This window comes from Bos taurus, chromosome 11 (genome assembly GCF_002263795.3).
Source record: "Bos taurus isolate L1 Dominette 01449 registration number 42190680 breed Hereford chromosome 11, ARS-UCD2.0, whole genome shotgun sequence".
Taxonomy (NCBI): domain Eukaryota; kingdom Metazoa; phylum Chordata; class Mammalia; order Artiodactyla; family Bovidae; genus Bos; species Bos taurus.
Genome location: NC_037338.1, coordinates 103,984,950 through 104,007,459, shown reverse-complemented (window position 1 = coordinate 104,007,459; position 22,510 = coordinate 103,984,950). Strand labels below are relative to the sequence as shown.

General features: G+C 58.1%; 1 protein-coding gene across 2 annotated transcripts; it reads right to left on the bottom strand.

Annotated features, from left to right (window-relative positions):
• Positions 1-4,665: 4,665 nt before the first annotated feature.
• On the bottom strand, positions 4,666-13,918 carry LOC112448856 (uncharacterized). 2 transcript variants are annotated; one of them, XR_003037313.2, is made up of 2 exons: positions 13,173-13,918; positions 4,666-5,693 (listed from the first exon to the last, which is right to left on the bottom strand). XR_003037313.2 is itself a non-coding variant. In XM_024999645.2 (2 exons), the coding sequence occupies exon 1, from the start codon at positions 8,917-8,919 to the stop codon at positions 7,972-7,974; it is 948 nt and encodes a 315-aa protein (XP_024855413.1). In that variant the 5' UTR covers positions 8,920-13,918; the 3' UTR covers positions 4,666-5,693; positions 6,171-7,971. The 2 variants fall into 2 exon arrangements, 1 of the variants encoding a protein (XP_024855413.1); XM_024999645.2 differs by having other exon boundaries at positions 6,171-13,918.
• Positions 13,919-22,510: the final 8,592 nt, after the last annotated feature.

The window sequence follows — 22,510 nt, the reverse complement described above, 5'->3', positions numbered from 1 at the left end:
TGAGCTGGTGCCGAGGCTGGGCTGGGGTGTCCCCAGCCCAGGCCAGCCCAGGGCCCGGCTCCCAGGGCACCGCAGAAATGTCCCTTTGTTGGCCGAACAAAGCAGCTTTGAGCCGGGCCCTTATCTCAGGTGCAGTGAGATGGGGCTCCGTCGAGCCAGGCGGGAGCCAGCCGGCCAGCCTGGACGGGGCCCACCCCCCTGAAGGAGGGGCAGGGCAGGGCGGCCGGAAGGGGCTGAGGGGGTAGAGGGTGGGCTGTCTCCTGCTCTTCAGGGCCCGTGTGGGCTCACAAGGGATGGAGCAGGCCCATCAGATAAGGCCCAAGTAGAGAGGCGGGCAGAGCAGGCAGACACACCCAGGTGTCACAGGCAGACACACCAGTGGACACGGGCTGGCCTGGATGAGGGTGGGGTGCCCGCTCCGTGGCAGGGTCCCAGTGGTCGGGGGCTGCTCCCTGGCCCATGCCTGGGTCCCTCTGAAGACAAAGCCCCCAACTCTGGGTACCTCAAGGGCAGGGCCAGGAAGTGTGCCCTGCAGGGGTCCCTGCACCTGGCCGAGCCGCCCACCAGGGTCCCAGGGAGCTCAAAGGCCCACCCAGGCGGCGAGGGTGGGGCAGGACGCCAGCCAGAATGTGGCGGGGACGGGTCAGGTCAGGACAGCTTGGGGGGCCTCAGGCATGTGGTCAGCTGGCACCCTGCTGTTGCCCTGGCCTCCATTTCCCCATCTGTGCAAGGACCCCCAGGGCTCCAGGGAGACTCGGCCGCCCTGCCCTGCTGTCTGAGCACCCACATCGGGCCGCCTCGGTGGGTGGGGCCCCCAGGAGAGAGCGCAGTGGAGGACCAAGATGGGAAACGGGTGGGGTCAGTCGGCGGCACAGCTCGCTGCCCACCTGCCCCCCACACCCTCAACAGGCGGGCTATGTCTCGGCGGCCTGGCACCCACATGGCCTGCAAGGCACTGGACGCAGACGTGGGCATTCGGTCCCCTCTCTTCTCGCCCCTGTGTGTATTGAACAGATGAATGTGTGAACGAGTGGATGAGAATAAGAGAATAAGAGGAAACGGGCAGGCCCACCAGCCCAGGAATGCAGGGTGTCTCCGGCAGGAAGTTCTCTCATCAGGCCCAGAAGATGCAAGGCTTTTCCGGAAGACCGAGGGGTGAAGCTGCTCAGGCTGGGTGCCCACCCTCCCCTCCAAGGGCTGCAGGATGGCGGGGCTGGGGGGCAGGGCATCCCGGCAGGTTGGAGGAGGGAGTGGGGGTGAGTGGGGGGTAAGGGGGTAGGGGGTTGGTGGATTAGGGGGTAGTTTCCTGGCTCAGTGAATGCGGGCTGAGCAGACACCCTGCCCACACCCTCCCTGACCCCTTGGGAGCTGCCTGGCCACCGAAAATTGTCCTAGCGGCTCAGAAGGACTGGGAACGGGCGAGACCAGCAGCAGGCCCTGTCTAAAGAGGCTTATCTCAGCGTGCTCTGTGGGGTGCAGGGGCCGCCCCCTCCCAGCTATAATTAGGCCCTAGTTGGAGCTGGGCCCTGGGAGGACCAGGGCTTTGCTGCACAGAGGCCCCCTGCAGCCCCCAGCCTGAGCCCCTGGAGCTTGGCCAGGCTGAGCAAAGGGCAGCCACGTCCCCTCTTTCCCCGCTTCCCCCACCACCACCCCGGGCCCTCCCCCCACACACCCCGTCCCTCCCCAGCCCAGGGTCAGAAAGCAGCCACTGAAGAGACCGGTCCCCTTCCCGCCTGTGAGCGGGCCTCTCTATTTCCTCTCCTCCCACTCCCCTTGACTTTCCCACAAACATCTCTGCGCATAAAAATAACTTCTTTGGGAATGGCAGTCCCTGGCCGCCTCCTTCTGAGCCCCCCTGCCTGAGGGGGTCTGGCAGACAAGCCCGGCCCAGGATGGGGTCCCTCTGAACACTGGGCTGTCCGCAGTTGTCTTTAGAGAATTTCACCGACAGAAACACCCAGGCTGGGTTTGTTTATAAGTACCCAGTGTTCGGGGCTATAAAGGTGGGGGTAATACCAGGAGTCTCTGGGTCGGGGTTGGGGGCAGCCTTATGATATTGTAGACTTTGATGCTGTCTGTTTTTTACCAAGGAAAATGACTTCTGTCGTTAAGACCATTTGCCAAGTCATTTAGAATCTTTATTTTATTGGTTGGGAAAACGGTCTTCATACAAAACCTAGCCACTGCCCCCACCCCTCACCCAGGGAAGTAATGGTTCCCACGGGGCGGGGCCTTGCAGCTGGGGGTGCTCCGTCTCAGCCCCCCGGGGGAGGTGGGCTCGGGGGTGCTTGTGGTTTTTCGGAGAACGTCTTCACCACATCACTAAGGACAGAGCCTGCCGGCCTGCGGGTGGGGCTGGCCAAGGCCCGGGAGCCTGACGCAGTGCCCTGTGGCCCCCCGGGCCGCCCCCTGAGGCTCAGTGTCCCCGGGTCAGCGGGGGTCCCAGTGGAAGGCTGGCGTCCGGGCTTGGCCCCGGGGTCCACGGTACTAACCACACACCTACACGGTCACACGGAGGGAAGAAGGACCCCCTTGCGGCCACCGCGTCCCCTCTGCCCGCTCCGCGTCACGACCTTTCGACCACCTCAGCCCCTCACGGAGGCCCTCTGTTCCCACGCGGGTTCCCCTCAGGGTCTGGGACCATTTCTCTAGGTGCGTGCTGATGGGGCCCAGCTGTCTCTGAAGCCCGGGGACAGTTTTATGGGTCTCGGAGCCTCACGGCCCCGTCGCCAATGCCGCCAGAGTCCCCGGCTTCCCACAGCCTCACGGCCCGGGGTCAGCGGGCCTCCGCTCGGGTGGGCTCACTCGGCTTCTCTGCTTTAGTCTCGCCCTGCTGCGTGTCCGTCGTCCAGCAAACACCCGTGAAGTGCCTTTGGGAGCAGGGGGTTGCTGCCCGGACTTTTCCCTAGTTGCGGTGGGCAGTGGCTACTCTTGCTGTGGTGAGGGGGCTTCTCACTATGGGGGCTTCTCTTGCTATAGAGCGTGGGCTCTAGGCACGTGGGCTCAGAAGTGGTGGCTCCCGGGCTCCGGAACACAGACTCAATAGCTGTAGCTCACAGGCTTGGCCGCTCTGGAGCCCGTGGGATCTTCTCAGATCAGGGACTGAACCCACATCTTCTGCATTGGCAGGCGGATTCTTTACCCCTGACCCACCAGGGAAACCCGAGGTGCGAGATTTTGTGCAAGACGCTGAGGCATAGCAGCCTAATCTTGACATCCTCCTGCAAAGCACGTTTGTTAACCAGGTTTTTCGGAAAGGGTGAAGGTGGAAACACCCTAACAGCGGGATGTGGGGGCCAATGCCGAGGGATCCTCCATGTCCACATTGCTCAACTATATGCAAATGGATTTTAAAATCTTGGATGAAATGGGCCATTTTTAACCAAAACTTGCACTAGAAAATATCGAAAATGTAAACATACCAGTGATCAGAGAAGAAAAGCAATCGTATGACCCACCAAAGCACAGGTCGCCAGCAGGATTCTGCCAAAGTGTCAGGAAGGAGATTGCTCAAGCGCGGTTTCAACTGCTTCAGCCCATAAAGGAAGGGGGAAAAAAAGAAGGAAAAGAAAAGCTTCCGATTTTATTTTATGGGAACAGCATAATATGAATATCAAATGCAACTGTAAAATTGCGCTAAAATATATTAAAACTGTAGACAAATTTCACTTTTGAAAATCAAGGCAGAACTCCTAGGCAGGCATCAGCTGGCAGAACCTAGCAGTCTTAAAAAGATGACGCCCCCCTTCTCCACCCCCACCTGGGCCCTAGGAGCCAGGATTCCGGCCCGCACCTCTGTACCCTCGTCTTCATCCTCCATGGACTTGCCCTCTGAGGCTGCAGGTGAGGCTGGGCGGGGATGGGGGTGGGAGGAGTCTCCACCTCGTGGCCTCCCTTTTTGCCCGGCCTCATCCCTCACCTGAGCATCTCTCTCCACGTCCTGTGCTGACCTGTCCCAGCCCTAAAGACTGGAGCGCATATAGCCCTCGGGCTGTGGGATCGCATGCTATTTCCCCAATCCCCCCCCCCACCTCTGTAAATAGTCCTTTACAAAGTCCTTCAAATTACCTCATCTGAGCACACCGTCTGTGGACTTTCTGCACTCTGAATTATATGATTGTACCTCACCTTTGAATAGCTTAAAAGAAAAGAGATATTTCCACTGAGATCCAAAAAGGCATTTGACTAAATGCATCAATATTCTGGATTTTAAAAAATCATAATAAAACAAGCTTCCCTCGTGGCTCAGATGGTAAAGAATCCACCTGCAATGCAGAAGACCCAGGTTTGATCCCTGGGTCGGGAAGATCCCCTGGAGAAGGGAATGGCAGCCCACTCCAATATTCTTGCCTGGAGTATTCCATGGACAGAGGAGCCTGGTGGGCTACAGTCCATGGGGTTGCAGAGAGTCGGACGCGACTGAGCAACTAACACTTTCAATAAAATAGGGCTGGGCAAATATTTTCTTAACTTGATAAAATATCTGTCTTCACCCCAAAGCAACACCTTGCTTAATGTGAAAACTTTAAAAACACATGTATAAAAGTCAGAATTGGACAATGGGATCCACCAATATCTAACATTGTTCTAGAGGTACTGGCTACTGAAATTAAAAAAGAGAAAGAAATAAAGTTATGACTATAGGAAAAAGAGGAGATAAATGTGTCACCATTTGCAGACAATTTTATTGAATATTTAAAAAACTGAACTCTTTCAAACAATTAAAGAATTCCTTATGGTGTCTGGGAGCAAAATAAATACAGGAATCTCAATATCCTTCATGTACAAATATTAACCCATTGGGCGATATATGAAAGACTCCCTATCAGTTCAGTTCAGTCACTCAGTCGTGTCCAACTCTTTGCGACCTCATGGACTGCAACACGCCAGGCCTCTCTGTCCATCACCGACTCCCGGAGTTTACCCAAACTTATGTCCATTGAGTCGGTGATGCCATCAACCATCTCATCCTCTGTCATCCCCTTCTCCTCCTGCCTTCAATCTTTCCCAGGATCAGGGTCTTTTCAAATGAGTCAGCTCTTCGCATCAGGTGGCCAAAGTACTGGAGTTTCAGCTTCAACATCAGTCCTTCCAATGAACACTCAGGACTGATCTCCTTTAGGATAGACTGGTTGGATCTCCTTGCAGTCCAAGGGACTCTCAAAAGTCTTCTCCAACACCACAGTTCAAAAGCATCAATTCCTCACTGTTCAGCTTTCTCTATAGTCCAACTCTCACATCCATACATGACTACTGGAAAAACCATAGCCTTGGTGAGATGGACCTTTGTTGGCAAAGTAATGTCTCTACTTTTTGATATGTTGTCTAGGTTGGTCATAACTTTCCTTCCAAGGAGTGTCTTTTAATTTCATGGCTGCAGTCACCATCTGCAGTGATTTTGGAGCCCAAAAAACTAAAGTCAGCCACTGTTTCTACTGTTCTCCCATCTATTTGGATGAAGTGATGGGACCAGATGCCACAATCTTAGTTTTCTGAATGTTGAGCTTTAAGCCAACTTTTTCACTCTCCACTTTCACTTTCATCAAGAGGCTTTTGAGTTCCTCTTCACTTTCTGCCATAAGGGTGGTGTCATCTGCATATCTGAGGTTATTGATATTTCTCCCGGCAATCTTGATTCCAGTGCTTCATCCAGCCCAGTGTTTCTCATGATGTGCTCTGCATATATAGGATTGCTGTAAAATTATAAAATATTTGGAGATCAATATGATATTCCAAATTCACATTAAGAAATATTTAAAATGCTACTGAAGGACATAAAGCAATATTTAAACGTATGGAAAGACCTAACTTAAAATATAAAGACAATACCATAAAGAAATCAATTCTCCTTAACAAATCCATAAATATATTGATGGTTCATTTTCTGAAAAGCTAAATGAGATACATTTTTCAATTAAACAACCTAATTCTAAGTTTCATGTAGAAAACTAAACAAGCAAAAACAGCCAAGAAAATTCTGAAGAAGAAGTATATTTCAGTAAGAATTAGGTTTGGTTGCTATAACAGAAACCCGTACTCAGAGGCTTATTCTGATGAGTGTTTATTTCTCTCTACGATAAAAGGAGCCCCTAGTGAGGCAGGCAGCACAAGGCTGCCTGGCTGTGGTGGCGCCGTGGTATTCAAGACACAGGATCCTTCCATCTCTCTACCTTTTTGCGTGATTTCCTTTCCAAGTTTGTCTAGTGGTGCAAGATGGCTGCTAGATTCCAGCCATCACCTCAGATTCCAGGCAGCTGGGAGGAGAAAAGAAGGAGGAGTACTCCTTTGCAGAGAAAGTCCTTGGAAGCACCAAACCGCACTTCTACTTTCCCCTCTAGAACCCCTGTCATCCCCCGTCTGGAGCGGAACGCTGTAGCCACAGTCCTCTGCGTTGCTGCTGGGGCACGCATGTTCTCAGCGCTTTGCTCAGATAGAACCAGGTTACAAAGGAGGAAAGGCGAAGGCTATGGCTCCTGCATTCTCTGCCGGTGTAGGAAGAGGAAACTAGCCCCCACAAGCATCAAAACCATTATAACCTAGAATAGTTCAAACAGTGGGATGCTGGTGCGAGAATAAACAAGTAGATTAATGGGACACAATAGAACCTCAAACGGTTTCAAACACGTAAGAGAATTTCGCACATGGCAAACACAGAATTGCAAATCAGTGAGAAAAGATGGCTCATTTGAGACCCACCCATACCTGGGAAGCCATCTGGAAAGAATAAAGAGAGTAAGGTTGGAGCTATATCTCACATCTCGTACCAAAATAAATTCCAAATGGGTCAGAGATTTGAAAGGGGAAAATTGAAACCACAAAGTCTTAACAATAAATAGTAGAAATTTCTTTATAAACTTGAGATGAGAACTTCCTAAGCAGGATGTAAAATACAAAAACACCCAGAAACACACAAAGGAGTGTTTGGATCATTTCAAATACACAAAATAAAATTTCTGCATAGCAAAAGCCACACAAAGCAACTTGGGGAAAATATTTGCAAATTGTGTCAAACAAAGAGCTTGTCCCTATCATATGTAAAGAACTCCAACAAATCAACAACAGGGCCACAACGCAGCGGGGGATAAAATAAAAAAGCAAAGGGCGAGAACAGGAGTCTCAATACTCTTCCTTTTTCATGAAAGGAAAAAGCAAATGGCTCCTAAAGCGATGAAAGACACTCAGGCTCACTCTTGGTGAGAGAAACGCAAATGACGGCTGCGCTGAGGGCATGTGTGCCTCTCAGACCGGCAGAGACTCCAATCGCACACTCCTGGCATTGCCATGAGAATACAGGGACTCGCACATATTACTGTAGATTATTGGAAATGGTTACAGCCTCAGCAGGCAGGCGTTTGGCAAAATGCCTCAGAATTACAAACTCACATCCTGCGACCCAGTGGTCCCACCTCTAGGAGGGCATCCTGCCCACAGTCACCTTGGGTACCAGGTCATGGCAGCATGGTTCCTGAGCCAGCCAGAAGAAAACCTTAAATGCCCATTAGTGGAATGTACTAATATAAACCACATAGGAAGGCAGAGAGTAAGGAAGAAGGCCTTCCAGTTTTAATAAAAGGCCGTGTCTGCAGACTGTATGTGATAAAAAGGAGGCCCAGCAGTGTGTGGAATGGGCTTCCGATTGTGTCAGGGAACAGAGGGGGCTGGCAGAGACGTGTGCACTAGACATGCCAGCAGAACCTGGTCTGGGGAAGGCCCCACAGACACAGCACCTGCCGACCCTCAAGACTGGCTGCGTGAGAGCCAGGGCATGTGCAGAAGGCTTTCCTCAGCGCACTCTTTGGATCCCTGTTGGTTTCAGGACCAGGCGAATGCGAGTGAAGGAGGGGCTGGGGTGCTGGCAAAGCCCGGCCCCCTGTTCCAGATCTGGGTCGGGACTCTGGGGGTGTGGGACGAGCTGTGGAAGGCTGGAGAGGTCGCTTATTCATTCATTAAACAGGCTGCTGATTGCAGAACTCAGTCCTGACCAAGCAGGCTCTTCCCTCTGGACTCAGACCTCGACAGCGGTGACACAGCGCCATTGCAGCGGGGAGCGGAGGGGCACTGACAATCCCTGGGGCCCAGGGCCACGCTGTGGACAGTCAGACCCTGAGGAGGGGGGCCTACCAGGCTGGGACTCCAAACAGAGGAAAGAGAATGCCTAAGGCCCAGGCGGGAGGCCCAGTGAGCTGCCCTTTCCACCCAAGAAAGTCTCTGTGGAGGGGCTGGAGGGTCGGCCCACAGAAGGGGGAGGGCCGGGGTGGAGGACCCCTCCCTGCGGGCTGCTGAGGGGCAGCTTCCAAGACTGCTTTCTGGGGAGGCCTGGCCCAGGCTCATCAGCATCTCATTTGCATGGCCATTCATCCTCTGGGGCATTCCCAGCCACCCCAGAAGCCCCTTCCTGCCCTGGAGAAAGGGACCAGGCCTGGGTCCCCCTTCCAGTGCCCCCGACACTGCCCCTCTCCAGAGGGAAGGACAATGGGGTGGGGAGGAGGCGGAGGCGAGGTCTGGCTGGGCAGCCAGGCTGGCGGGAACCATTGTGTGCGGGGCCCCCGAGTGTTTGCATAGCAAGTGCCTTGGCTGCTGAATGGGGCACAGGCATCCCAGGAATGCTGCCTGAGCTCCGAGGGCCTGCGGTCTCCAGCTCTTGGCCAGCCAGGCACATCCTCGCCCAGCTTCCGAGTCCTTCTGCCACTCACACCTGGCAAGCGCAGGGCGGACAAGGATGAGCGGGGCCAGGTTTCGGAAGCGGGTGGGAGTGACCCGGGCCCACCAAGCACAGTGGCTCAGCTTGCGCGCTGCACCACGCCAGCGCACCCCATTCACCCGGGCGGCCACAGCTACCAGCAGCCCTGCAGTCTCCCTGTTGACCTCAGGGATCTCAGCAGTGAAAGGGGACAGGACATCCCTGCCCTGACAGGGCATCTGCTCTCAGCCGAAGGTGGGAAGGGGAGGTGTGGCAGAAGCGGGGGGGCAGAGGGAAGGAAATCTGCTAACTCTGTGAGATGGGAGAGGCCCCTGTCCCATAGGCTGTGGGCCACACAGGAGCATGAGGGGCTGCTGTGGGACGTGCGGGGTCATGGATGCCTTGGGGGGGTTCCCCTCTGCTGATCTGGAGTGACGGCTGGTAGTTCAGAAGCAGCCCCTGCCGCTGTCTGGGAAGTGGGGGAGGCGGTTAGGGATGGGGTCTGCCTCCCAAGGAGCAGGAGGTGAGTGGGTTGGTACCCATCAGAGAGGACATGAGAGTCAGCACCCAGAAAGCACGGCCAGTCTGATCGGCACTGTTCCCAGAGACAGGTCCAGGGGTGTGCTTTCTAGCGGGGGGCAATGTACCTCGGGGAGAGAGCAAGGGCAGAGGTTAAGAGGTGGGAACAGGCCTGGGGAGTGCCAGGCGCAGGGAGGAGGGCTGTCGGTGACGTTGGTAATCCGGGAGGTTGGCACGGAGCAGGTGGGTCACCGGGGATGGGGGAAAATGAGGCCAAGGGGCAGCCAGGAGGCCCCGGGCGTGGCGGCCTGTCCCCTGTCTACCCCAGCCCAGGGACGTGCCATCCTGGAAGCAGGGGGTTAGTGGAAGTCATGGGCAGCCTGGGGGTGGCAGGGCCCTGACCAGCCCTGAAGCTGGCATCCACAGCCCGGCAAGGGGACACCAGCAGTCAGCAGGCCAGCTGGGGCCAGGCTCCCCGGGAGGCCCAGCCTTGCAGGAGGGTGGCCCCCTCTGTCCCCTGCCACCCCCTGGAGCCCCTGGGAACTAGACAGGGTGGGTCAGATGCTCTCACCTTCTCCGAGGGAACTCAGCCCCACTCTGCCCCACATCTGCTGTGCGGTTTACGGCCAGTGGCTCCCTTTTCCTAGCCTCGGCAGCCCATCCGTCAAATGGGGATGGCCGCTGACCTCACCAGCCAGGGCTGAGTGATAACTCCGACTGGCTCAATGGAGCTGGCTGAGGGGATTCCTGTCGGCATTTGAACAAGCCAGGAGAGCTCCGTGGTGGAGGCAGCACTGGGAGTGGGAACATGACCAGAGGCAGGTGGGCCGAGGTTCCCAGTGCTGGGAGGGCCACTGGTTCCCAAAGTGGGGATGAAGAACAGGCTCTGGGAGTGGCAGGGGCTTGCCAGGGACGCAGAGGGAGGGCTGGGCGGGGCGGGCTCAGGAGCCTCTAGGGGAGGACAGCGGACGAGGCACCTCGAGGCCAGGAATGGAGATGGGTGCCCTGACCGCCAGGCCTGTAGGTCTGGGCATTCTCAGGGCATCTCATGGTGTGGGCCAAACCTGGGGGTCGGGGCTGGAAGGCTGGGCCGACGGCTGGAAACAAGGATCTTGTCCACCTGCAAACCTGAGAAGCGGCATCAGAAGAGCCTCAAGGGGTTGCAAGGAACTGAGGTGGCTCCCAGCCTCGGGTCTTCCCGGGCCTCCAGTGAGGGGCCGGGGCGCATGGGTTCAGGGCAGAGAGAGGGCATCTCACCCTCCCATCCTTGGCAGCGGTGTTGGGGGCCTGTCCCCCATCTCAGGGTCTGAGTGCCAGACGGGCCTGCCAGCCAGCAGGTCCAGCTCAGCTCTGGTCCCTGGCGCAGGGCCCTGGCTCTGGCTGAAGGGGAGGCCTGGCTTGGGGTGAGGGGGGGAAGGGCTGGGAAGGGCAGGGCCTTCCTCACCTGGGGGCACAGTGCCAGCCCTTGCCCCTGGGACTGGTGTCGTGCCAGTAGGGGTCAGCTACTTGGAGGGAGCACCCCGACCTGCCCACGCTTCAGGCTTCTGCAGTGGTGCTGAAACTCACATGACACAGAAGCGTGCGTCTTAGTCGCTCTGTCCTGCCAACTCCTTGCGACCCCATAGACTATAGCCCGCCAGCTCTTCTGTCCATGGGATTCTCCAGGCAAGAATACTGGAGAGGGTAAGCATTCCCTTCTCCAGGGCATCTCCCTGACCCAAGGATCGAACCTGGGTCTTCCACATTGCAGTCAGATTCTTTACCGTCTGAGCCACAGAGGGGTTCCCGACACACACGTAGTCACTTTAAACTGAACCATTCAGCGGCATTTCATGCATTCTCTGCAGTGAGCGAGCATCACCACGATTTAGTCCCAGAGCCTCCTTGTCGCCCCCGGAGGAGACCCCACCCCACGGGCATCACTCGTACCCCGTGCCCGCCCCGTCCTGGCAGGGTCACTGTACCTGCAAGGATTTACCGCCTGCAGGCTCTTCGCAGAAACGGGAGCCTGTGGCACCTGCCTTCCTGTCTCACCTTCTTCACTGAGCACATGGGCCTGAGGACATGCCAGGACTCCAGCCCCTTCCTTCCTTCTTTCCTTCATTCATTCGTGCCAAGGGCAGCACTCAGCCTGTCCCCACGAGGTCCCCAGGAGGCCACGTGGCAGCCGCCCATGTCGCCTTGAAGTCCCTGAGGAAGGCAGCGCTGCCCTGATTTCCCGGTGAGACAATGAGGCTGGGGGAAGGTTAGGCGGGCTGGCATCCCTCCCAGAGACCAGGCCCCGGGCTGCGCTTTTAGGGAGGGGCACGAAGTGGGGGGTGCTTGGCATGAAGGCTGAGGGCAAAGGCCAGGAGGGGTTGGGTGGAAGGTCTGAAGTCAGACCGGGGCTTTCCCGCTCGGTCTTGGGCTGGCTCCCCATCTGGGGTGTGGAGGGGATGAAGGAGCAGCAGGCGCCCACAGGGAGCCAGCCTGGGCCCGTCCCGGTCCCGGCTCCTGGCAGAGAAGAGCAACGCCCCCACTCAGCCCGGAAGCGATCCGCATCTCTGTGAGCCTTGAGACGCTTGACGGTGAGAAGGCTGCCTTGTGGGCAGGGGGTGTGCCGCTCACCATCTGCGTGGCCTTCCCCAGCCTGTTCACCTCCCTGTTAGGCTCCTGGGTCACTCTGAAATTAGGTCTTAAACAGAAAGAGTGGGGAGTGTGTGTGGCCAAGTGCCAGCCCGATGGTGGCAGACCGTGGGAGGCTTCCCCCCACCCCTCTGCGTGGCCCCAGGGGTCCTGGGGAGCCTGGTGAAGGCTCAGACCCTCTCCCCAGGAAAACTGGAAGCTCAAAATCCTGCATCAGACCCCAGGGTGTTCTGGGAACTGTGGAGAAGTGTTGCGGCCACTGCCGGGGTCATCAGATCCCATCCTACCTTGCCTCTCTCCCGCCACGTGACTCAAGCTCTCCACTTTTGCACGGCCTTCCTCACCAGATGGTCAGATAACCCATTAGAGAAAGAAACAGTGCGGCCTGCTGGGATGAATGCGGGCTACTGCCGTTCCGGCCAGAGTCCCAACCTAACCCTGGTTGCCCGAGGCCCTGCCGCTGAGGCTACTACGCCTGCCACCTGCAGGAGGAAGACCCAGCCGCAGAAACCTGGACACGAGAAGGTTAGGAGGAGAGTGGCCGCAGCTGGCTGCTCTCCGGGGCCTGCTGCCTGGCATATGGGCCACGGGTTCCTCTGCTCCCTGGGACCCACTAGCCCTCAAGGGTCAGGTCCTTGTTGCCCCTGCCCTCCCATGAGGAGGCCTGCGTCTCACCCCAGGGTCAGCGTGTGGCTTGGGTGGGGTGGCACCGTTCCCCGGTCGGACACCTGACCACTTACCCACCTCCTCCATTTGCGCACTCTTTGCCCTGTGCCTGGGTGGGCTCCCTGCCCGCCAGGCACTGCCAACACCCGGGCCTGGAGCTCACGCGCTCCCAGACGTCCGGGGGGCCCAGGCCCTTCCCCACGCCCCGAGCCCAGGCCCTTCATGGGGCAGGGACACTGACTGCTGTCCATGTTCTGTTTAAGACCCCAGCAGGCTCCAGGAGCGGGAGCAGAGGCGGCCGGTAGAGGGTTCAGGGTTCGATGGTGTCGGCCCCCAGCCAGTCTCCCTGGGAGAAGACCCCTCACTCCACGCATCTTAGTGGACTGGGTCTCAGAGACCACACCCCCCCACACACACACCAAGTGCACAGGGCCAGGTCCCAGCTGTGAGAACAGGCTTCACCGTAGGCCACACCAGGGGCGCACACACTAGCCCCCAGAGAGCCTCCTGCCCTGCAGCTGCTGAGCTGGAGACAGAGCCTGCAGTCTCAGCCCCTGGGGGCCCCGCGGTGGGGGGTGGGTCTCCAAGTCCAGGGTTTTGTGAGAAGGTCCCCCCCGCCCCCTGCACGGGCCACAAAGCAGAGCAGAGCATGGCAAGAGCCCAAACCACGGTTTCCTACCACCTGGAACCAGGGCGGATGCCGGGGCCCCCGGAACGCTGGGTGCTCGAGGCTTCGTCCCCGTGGCCCGGAGAGTCTGCCGCCGCCGCCTCCTCCCATCGCGTAGGAACCGTTTCCCACGATGTTGGAACTTTCCACAGGCCTGACTTCTAACAACTGCACATCATTCAATTAGACAGACGCGGACGGTTTCTCAGCCGGCCTCCACGCACATCTGGGCCGCTTCCGGGTTCTATCGCTTATAAATAACACAGCCAGAGGAGTCTCCGGGCGGCTGGTTTTCTGGGTTTCGCATTATTTCTTCAGGTTAAATTCCCAGAAGCAGAATCACTGGGTCAAAAATATGAACACTTTATGCTTGTTGCTACACACAGAAGTCAGAATAAATCTGGGACCCTGTCTGGCACGGAGACGGGACTCCGTGCTGAGCCGCCCCCTGGGGCCAGGCTGCCCAGGAACCGGCAGCTCCCCGGCACATCCCCAGGGGCTGAGATGGGGGCCTGGACTTCATGTGGGGTGGTGGGCTGGCACCAACCTCGGCCCACGCTGTGGGCTCCCTGAAATTCCCACGAGGGCCCGTGGTGGACCTCCGAGCTGACTCGGCAGCTGGAGACGGGGATGGGGGTGTAGACGCCAAGAAGTCATCACTTCCTGCCCGTTTCAAACATTCTGTGAAGCCCTATGATCCAGCCCTTTCCCTTCCCGCTGGGCCTCCAGCCCCTGGATTTTCCTGTTTACTGCACCCCAGAGGCTGGCCTTGACCTGGCTTCTCTCCTCTGGGGCTGCTTCCCGAAAGGACTGTCCGACTCCATTTTTGGCCCAGGCCGGCAGGTCCAGGGCAGACGGGCTGGCCCGAGGGTTGACACCCCACAGCTGGGACTGACGCCAGGCCACGCTGTCCCCAACCCATGCAGCCAAGCAGGGCCCTGCTGTGGGCTTGGGGCCCCAGAGCTGTGGCGGGCTGTCTGGCTACCCATGGCCTCCGAGGCTGTGACCCTGGAAGGCCAAAACCCAGCTCTGGGGTCACGCAGCACTCAGCTCGGTGCATACAGGGAGGGTTAGGGTTAACCCCAACCCAGTGTGACTCCAGCCTAGGAGCTGAGCGCGCCTAGGAGCTCAGCCTAGGAGCTCAGCCACTGAGCTCAGCGCTCAGTGCGTTGACCCCTCGTCTTTCTACTCCAGGAAGAACCACGCCTGAGTGACAGTGCTGGGGGCACTTGTGTCGCAGAGACCGCAGTGTCGTGGGGAAGCGTTCTGTGCAAGAGTGCAGACAAACCATGATGTGTCCGCCTTCCTTTGTGTGGGTCACATGTCCAGCAGACCTGTGGGCTGAGCATCCCAAGGCTCTCCCTGCAGCGCTGGGCAGGCAGGGGGCATTTTTCACCCTGTATTAGCTTTCTAATCCTTGGCCCATCCCACGGGGTGAATAGGGTAGGAAGAAATATTCCCATTTTCCAGAGGAGAGAGGTGAGGTGACTCATTGTGGTCACAAAGCTGGTGACCAGAACAGTCAGGATGAAGCCTTGAAGCCAGGCCTTCTCCTCTCAGGTTGGGGAGGGATGGGCCCTGGGGTGGGGCCAGGCCAGGGTGCAAAAGAGCCCCTGTGGACAGTAGGCTGAAGACCCCGGGGCCAGGCACCCTCCCTGTGGACAGGGGGCTGAAGACCCCGGGGCCAGGCACCCTCCCTGTGGACAGCAAGCTGAAGACCCTGGTGCCAGGCGAGGCTTCTGCCCTGGAGCCGGGCACCCTCCCAGGTCAGGCCCAGAAGCGGCCCCACCTGCATGGTCTGGCATCAGCCATGTCACTTCCTACTGTGACCTGCGTCTGCTCCTCTTTAGCACCACATCTAACCTCTGGCCACCCCTCTGCCCCTGTCCCCCGCATGTCTCACTGTAGCTCTCTCTGGGGCAGGTTGTTGGCCCTGCTTTACAGACGGGAAGGTCGATGCGGGAGAGCTGGACCCGCCTGAGGAAGAGTGAGGACCCGCAGAGCCGGGGGCAGCCCAGCTCCGGGGCTCCCACCCGGACACCAGGCCCTCACGGTCTCAGGACAGCACAAGACTCGCCCAGTGAGGGCCGGGCCGGCCTGCCTGGTTCCTGGGGGGACACACCGAAGCCCAGTGCCTGCCGGGGTGATGGAAACGTCTCCCAAGAGTCAGCACAAACTGCGGCCTCGCTGTGGGGCCTCTGGGGGCCTCCGATTCCCGCTGGGAGGCTCCCCTGAGCGCCTAGGTGCGGAAACACCTGCTCGCCCTGGGATGGAGGCAGCCGGCACGGCTGCGCGTGCGGGAGAACGCAGGGCTCAGGCGCTTCCTGAGCGGAGCCAGCACCCCCGTCTCGCCCAGCCGTCCAGCCTGGGCAGAGGAAGGAAGTGGGCACGGGGCGGCTGGAGGGAGGGTGCCCACCCTGGGCCCGGGTGGGAAGGGGGCTCCAGCACCCGGTGGCCGTGGCGCAGCCCCAGCCGGGCCGGGCGACCTGGGAAGGAAGTGGGTGGATGCAGTGTCTGCTGTGGACAGGCATCGCGCCAGGAGGTCTGCTCCAAGCCCTGAGGTCACTGGCCACAGGGGCTTCTCAGGCTGGCTTGGCAAAGGCACGGAGACCGGGGGTTGGCGGGGGGGCAGGCCTTGGAGGGTTTCTGGCTGCTGTTTGGCAGCTAGGCCTCCCCGGCTCTGGCCGGGTACCAGGGCAGCTCAAGGAGCCCCGAGCGGCCATTCTCACAGGCAGGCAGAGCTTGCCCAGCCACCGGGCATCTCGGGGATACAGGCCTGGACTCTCATCTGGGCTCTGCTCCCAATGCCTTGTGCCCATCCTGAATGCTACCTTTGCCTCTGAGGCCTCAATGACCCAGTGGTCCTGCAGTCAGGACAGCCTGGCCCAGCCTTCAGCAGGGTTGCTATCGGTAAAAGGGAAAGATAAATATTTAGTTGCTTTGTAAGTAGTAAAGCCCTGGAAGGATGAATGGTTTTATTCAGAACAGCTCCAGGCGTGGCTGAATCCAGGGGCTCCAGCGATGCCATCTATTTAAGTTTTGTCTCTGTCCATTTCTGGGCCCCTTGGGCTCTGCTCCCCACCGTGCGGCAAAGATGGCTCATGTCCCCACCACTCAGCAACTCCTGTGGAAGATGGACTCTGCACAAAGCCTGGACCTCTGCCACGGGCAACTCGGGCCTCATGCCCATCAGTGGACACAGAAGTCCAGACACACGGGTGGATGATTAAGGGAGCAGCAGTAGATGTCCACCCAGAAGGCTGACTGCGAGCCAGACCCAGAAGCCCTGAGCGTCCACTTAGCCCATTCCATCCCCTCACAAGTCCCAGAAGTGAGTCCACTCTACAGATGAGGAGCCTGAGGCTCAGAGCAGGAAAGCCACCTGCTTAAGGCCACTCAGCTTGCTAGACTGTGGCCAAGAAATGTGGATCAGGGGGTCCTGACCCCAGAGTCTAAGATGCACCCCCCAAGCTCTCCCTCGGGCGTTAGGGACGACTCGGGAAGCCCTTGGCAGCGCAGAAGTCAGTTATCCCTGTACCAGGGCCTGTCTTCTGGGGGCGCCTCTTATTTGGGGTTGACACTTGAGGTGAAGCCTCTCAAACTGGGTACCTGTGAGGCCCGAGAAGAGCTGAAACCCATGGGACAAAACACAGCCTGTTTATTCTGAGCTGGGTCTTACTCAGGGGCAGGTGGTAGATGTCAGGAATGGTGTGGATCCAGCTCCAGACCTTTCCATAAAGCAAGGAAGTCACAGCGAGAGAGTTGCACAGATGGGTTAGTCCCAGGGTCTCAAGAAGTCATGTTTACACAAGAATAGAGTCTGTTGCGTGTGCAATAGCTCTATACTACATTATCGGGTGTGTAAGAGTGTTATTGCCCCCAGGAGGTAACAGTGGTAAAGAATCTGCCTGTCAATCCAGGAGGTGCAGGAGACATGGGTTCAATCCCTGGGTCGGGAAGATTCCTCTGGAGCAGGAAATGGCAACCCACTACAGAATTCTTCCCTGGAGAATTCTGTGGACAGAGGAGCCTGGCAGGCCGTCCATGGGGTCACAAAGAGTTGGAAACAACTGAGCGTTTTAAGTTAACCGGTTAATAGTGTTATGCCTGAAAAATAAGTACAGAACTTAATTTTAAAATACTTCATTGCTAAAAAATGCAAGAGCTGTAGTAGTAACACGAAGATTCACTGACCACAGTCACCATAGCAAATGTAGTAACGATGAAAACGTTTGAAATATGGAAAGAATTACCAAAATGTGACACTCAGACAGGAAGTGAGCAAATGCTGCTGGAAAAATGGCTCCGACTGACCCACTCAATGCAGGGTCACCGCAAACCTTCAATTTGTAAAGATCGCAGTGCTCAAGAAGTGCAATAAAATGAGATGCACCTGAATTCTAAAACAAATGCAAACTCATTTTTAAATGTGAACACGTGCATTCGTGCAAGGGGACAGCCATAGTGGGCTCCTGGTCAGGACAGAACCTAGAGCTTTCCTGACCTTGAGATGCAGACCTGAGCTGCAGAGACCCTGGGCTGTGGGGTGACCCCAGGCGAGGTGCCGGAGAGCGGACACAGCGTGGGAGACAGGGGACTGCCATGAGCCGGCTCAGAAAGTCCCTGGCTTGTACTTTTTCATTCATCCCCCGGGTTGAGTGTCTCTACTGCGAGCCTCAGGCTCTGCGGATCTCGGGCAAACTGTCCCACACTAGTCCTGTCCTCAACGGAACGAGTCCTGACCCGATGGGTGAAAACTCAAGAAAGTCACATGACATCTAACCATAAAGATGGCCCAGAGGTCGGGGTGCGGGCCTGGGGAGGCTCCTGGGAAGGGACCCTAAGAGAGGAGGAGCCTCCACCTCTGAGACAGTCCACGCTGCGGGCTCTAACAAAGGCGGGGAAAAGCGCCCAGATGTGTTTTAAACACGGCTTCTGACGCCGTAAGTCAACTCCACTCCCATAAAAGTTAAACAAGCAAAACCCTCGGCCTTGGCTGGGGTTGCCCACGGCATAACTCCCTTCTCTACGCTTCTTGGTTTTGTCTGAATTTTTATAATGGGGGTCGATGGGAGTGTTTTCATTCATGTGAAAAAAGTGGAACCGGTAAACACAAACATGTTTCTTTTTCCTCAATTGGCCTTGAAGTAAAAAAAAAAAAAAAAATTGCTTCCCACGGAAGGAGAGAGGCCCAGGCCTCCCTGGCTCACCCGAAGTGCGGTGCCAGCCCGAGCCTCTCTGCCTTGGTCTCCCCGCTCGGGAAGCTCAGAGCCTGTAAGGTCAGCTGCAGTCAGGAGGCCGGGCCCTTCTGGGGATCCTCCCCACCTTCACGTCCCCTCTGGGTCCCTGGGTCCCTGGCCCCGGCCGCTGTGGGTCCCAGGGCCCAGCTTGGGACTGAGCATCACGTGTGTGTGTGGAGGGGTATAAATGAGTGGTGTGGGGGCTGACAGGGCCTCTGGGAGATGACGCTGCCCCCCCCCACCTCCACACGCGGGACGTACCCGGGGGCGCAAACACAGCACGGCTTGCCAGCTGGAGTCTGCGTCTAGTGGGCAGGGCAAGGTCAAGTCTCAGCGTCGTCGTCGCATTTTGGCAGAGCGTCCTCGCCCCCTGGGGCGGCAGGTCGTCTCCTGGCCCAAGGAGGGAAGGGCCCAGCACTGGGGGCCGGCAGCCGCCAAGCATGGAAACCAAGGCAGCTTTCTCCCCGCAGGCCGCGACGAGCCGAGTCCCACTTTACGAGTGGACCGACACCAGGGCATCTCGCGAGGTCGTCTCATCTAACGCAGGCCCTGCTGCTGCCGCGTGCCAGCCGGCGGGCACGGAGGCTGGTATAGGCAAACCCCGAGAGATCCCACCTACCCTCGACCCGCCCCCTTGCCAACACCCGCAGCCCCCTGGTGCAAAGCTTGTGAAACTCAAAAACCAGCTTTCTCTGCATTAAAACCCTTGCATTGGTTTCCTGGCCAGAAGTCCGAGATCAAGGTGTCAGAGGCGCCAAAGACGGTCTCCCGGCTCCCCCAGCCTCTGCGGCTCCCGCCGGCGGTGGGCAGTTCTCAGTGGGTATTCCTGGCTTGCGGCCACATGCCCCTGATCTCTGGGTCCGTCGTCACGGAGCCTGCTCCCAGGTCCCAGATCCCTTCGTCTCAGGACACGGGTCACTGGATGGGAGACCACGTTCTCCAGCCTGGCCTCACTTCAGCTTGATCACATCTGCAAAAACCCTATTTCCAAAGAAGGCCACATTCACAGGTTCCCAGAGGAAACCATCCGCTGCATCTCTGGGGACACAGCTCAGCTCGTAACACCCAGGAGTGGTGGCAAGTGATAAACCAGGACCTGCTCTTGGCCAGCAGGGCCCGGCATGGTGAGGGACACGGGGCCCACGGATCCTGTTGAATGTACCCAATTTCATTCGGCGCAGCCAGGCTAGAGGCTCAGGAGAGCCCCCTGGCACCCGTGGCTGGTTCCCCTGGGAGCAGAGTGGATGTGCCGGGGCCAGTCTGCCTGCACAACATCTCCCTTCACTTCCTGGGGTCTCTGCCCCCCGACGCCTCCCCAGAGAAGCCTCCCGAGCTGACCTCGCCCAACGGCCCTGCCTCCCGCCTGCCCCATCGTGCAGCACAGAAGGAGCGATGTCCCCTGAGTCCACAAAAGGCTCTCTCACCACCCAGCCAGGACCCTCGTCCTGCTCAAAGCACAGCCGGAGGTCTCCAACCCCTACTCAACCCCCTGTTGCCTTGCCATCGCCTCCCTGCACTCTGGGCACCAGTCCATTTCTCAGCTGGGGGTCCAGTCGGTTCAGAGCAGACTCAGCCGATGGAAGAGGTCGGGGCTCAGGTGGCCTCCTAACACAGAGGCCGGGTAGGTCACTGCTGCCCGGGGGTTGCAGCCCCGGCCTGGCAAGATGTGCAGGCACATAGACAGACAGATGGATGGATGGATGGACGGCAGGCCGCTGCAGCTGGTTGCTGGGCATACCGCATCACGTTCTCTGGGACTAGCTGGGCCCCCTGCGGCAGCCGGGGTGGGGCAGTGCAGGGCTGTCCCCGCTCCCAGCTTTGCAGGGCCACGGTGGGCAGAGGTCTCCAGGCAGAGATGGCATCTGCTTTGCTTCATGGCTCTTCCCGCGTATTAACAGCCAAGCCTTGCTGTTCTAAGTGAGGAGCAGACGGTAGTACAAACACACTCAGGACCCCCAGCTTTGGGGAAGCGCGGGTGGATACCCACCCTCAGAAGCCAGGGCCCCCAGGAGGGGTGAGGGGCCCCTGTCACGTTCACCACCACAGCCCACCTTCCCCAGCGCCCTGCACAGGGGCACTTGACCCTGGCGCCAGCAGAGCCCTGGGCTGGCGGCCCTTCCGGGTCCTGCCCGCAGGCGTGGGAACCAGCGTTCCTTCTGTGAGATGAGAGGGAACGCGGGGCAGAAAACGCATGAGGCCCATCCCCCCAGCCTCACGGGTGCCCAGGCGGGTTGCTCAAGGCTCAGTAGTCACCCTGGACTTTCCTGCATGAGGCTAAGGCCAGGAGGGGTCACCATCAGGGTTCCCAGGTCCGCCGCCCCCAACACCGCCCCACGGCCGCGCCCCCGGGAACAGGCACCCTAATCCCATCACAGCCTGCTGGCTCCCACAGCGCTCAAGTATTTTTATCCTCCCTGTGCCCGGGCAATAGCTGGTCTGATTTATGTTGTGCTAAGACCCTCGGTGGCTGCAGGCCCCTCTGGCGGGCTGGACAGCGCTGAGCAGTCCTCTCTCCAGTGGGAACCACACAATTATCGCCACACGAAACACAGCTTTCCTTGCTGGTTTTTGAGAACTGTTGCACCAAATGTTTGCCTGAGAGATGCTGATTGTGATGAAAAGAAGAAGGTTGGAGAGGCCAAGGAAAAAGGGACAAGAGAGCGGGAGGTTGCAGAACCCCCTCCGGATCGCGGGAGCTCCCATCGCAGGCATGGACCACTGGCATTTGCCACCAAAGAGCCTGTTTTTATTTAAACGGCCCAGAGCAAGTCTCTGACTAAACTAACATTCCCACGCCAACACTCAGCAGCGCCTCTGGTTTTTGGCAAATTTTTTCCTTAGCTGTCAAGGCAGAAATATAGAGAATTCTGGTCTTACTTAAGGATTGTTGGGGTTTTTTTTTCCCCTGCCCCTGGAGACATGAAAATAACTCACAGATGTGCAGTACCTGCTAATGTCTGCGCTCCGTTTAGTCCGGGAAGAGAATTCCCTGGGCTCCGTGTAACCCAAACCCCGATGTCCAGGCCCATTTTCTTTTTAACAGGGGGCCGCGGCAGTGGTGGGGGGCGGGCGAGTGCAGGGGAGGGCGGACGTCCTAGACATGTTTAAATGTGTCTGGAGCAAATGGGAGGAAACCCAGGCAGCCCTGAGAAAGCAGGAGATTCCCCATGGGCCCACGGTGGGGTCGGGCAGCTGGAGGGGCGGGGGCGGTGGGCGTGGGGGGGTGGGTTCGCAGGGTGGGTGGGGGGCAAAATGTCTGCAGAGGCTCCTCTTCAGCAAATCCCTCTGGGGCAGAAAGATTTTGCTGTGGGAAGCCTGTGTCTTCCCTGTGAAAATAAAGATGGACTTTTTTAAGAAGGCAATTTCCAGCTATTTTTAACTTCAGAAAGGAAGAAAGGGAAGGAAGGCGGGACGGAGGGAGGAAGGAAGGGAAGAGAGAAGGAAGGGGAGAGGTTGGAGTTGGGGGAGGAGAAGCCCAGCCCGGTTGTTCCCTTGTGAGTGAGTGACTCAAGCCTGCGAGGCTCCTACCAAAGCTGGGGGTGGGGCCAGGCAGTTTCATCCCCCGGGGCCCTTTTTTTTCTTTTTTTTTTTTTGGAGAAAGTTCTGAGCTGCAGCCAGCAGGGCTGGGCTGGGTAGAAGCTCCCTAGAGCCAGCCTGCCCCCACCTCCCAGCAGGCTCTGCAGGGGTCCCAGGACCCACAGGTGGGGGCTGGGATGGGGACACCAGGCTGGGTTCCATGACTTCAGAGCCTCAGTGTCCTGTCCAAAAGGTGGGCAACCCCGCCCCTCAGCCAGCCCTGCAGGGGTGTCACCTCTGAGCTGGACAGCCTTCTCTGAACACCCCCACCTCCCGCCCCAACCTGCCCCCCACCGCCCCACGTTTTAGCCAGCCAACCCTGCTCCACACCATGCCCCCAGTACTAGGTGGGCCCTTCCTCCTCAGGCTGGCTGTCTCCAGGGATACCCAGAAATGGGCCACTGAGCCCTGAGTGACCCAACCCCGAGTCTAGCTCTGCCCTGGCCCTCTGGGCAGCTTAGGGGTCAGGGGTCTGGAGAGGTCCAGGCCGGGCCCGTCTTTTCAGAGCTTGGGAGACCAGGCCCAGAGTCCTTTCCT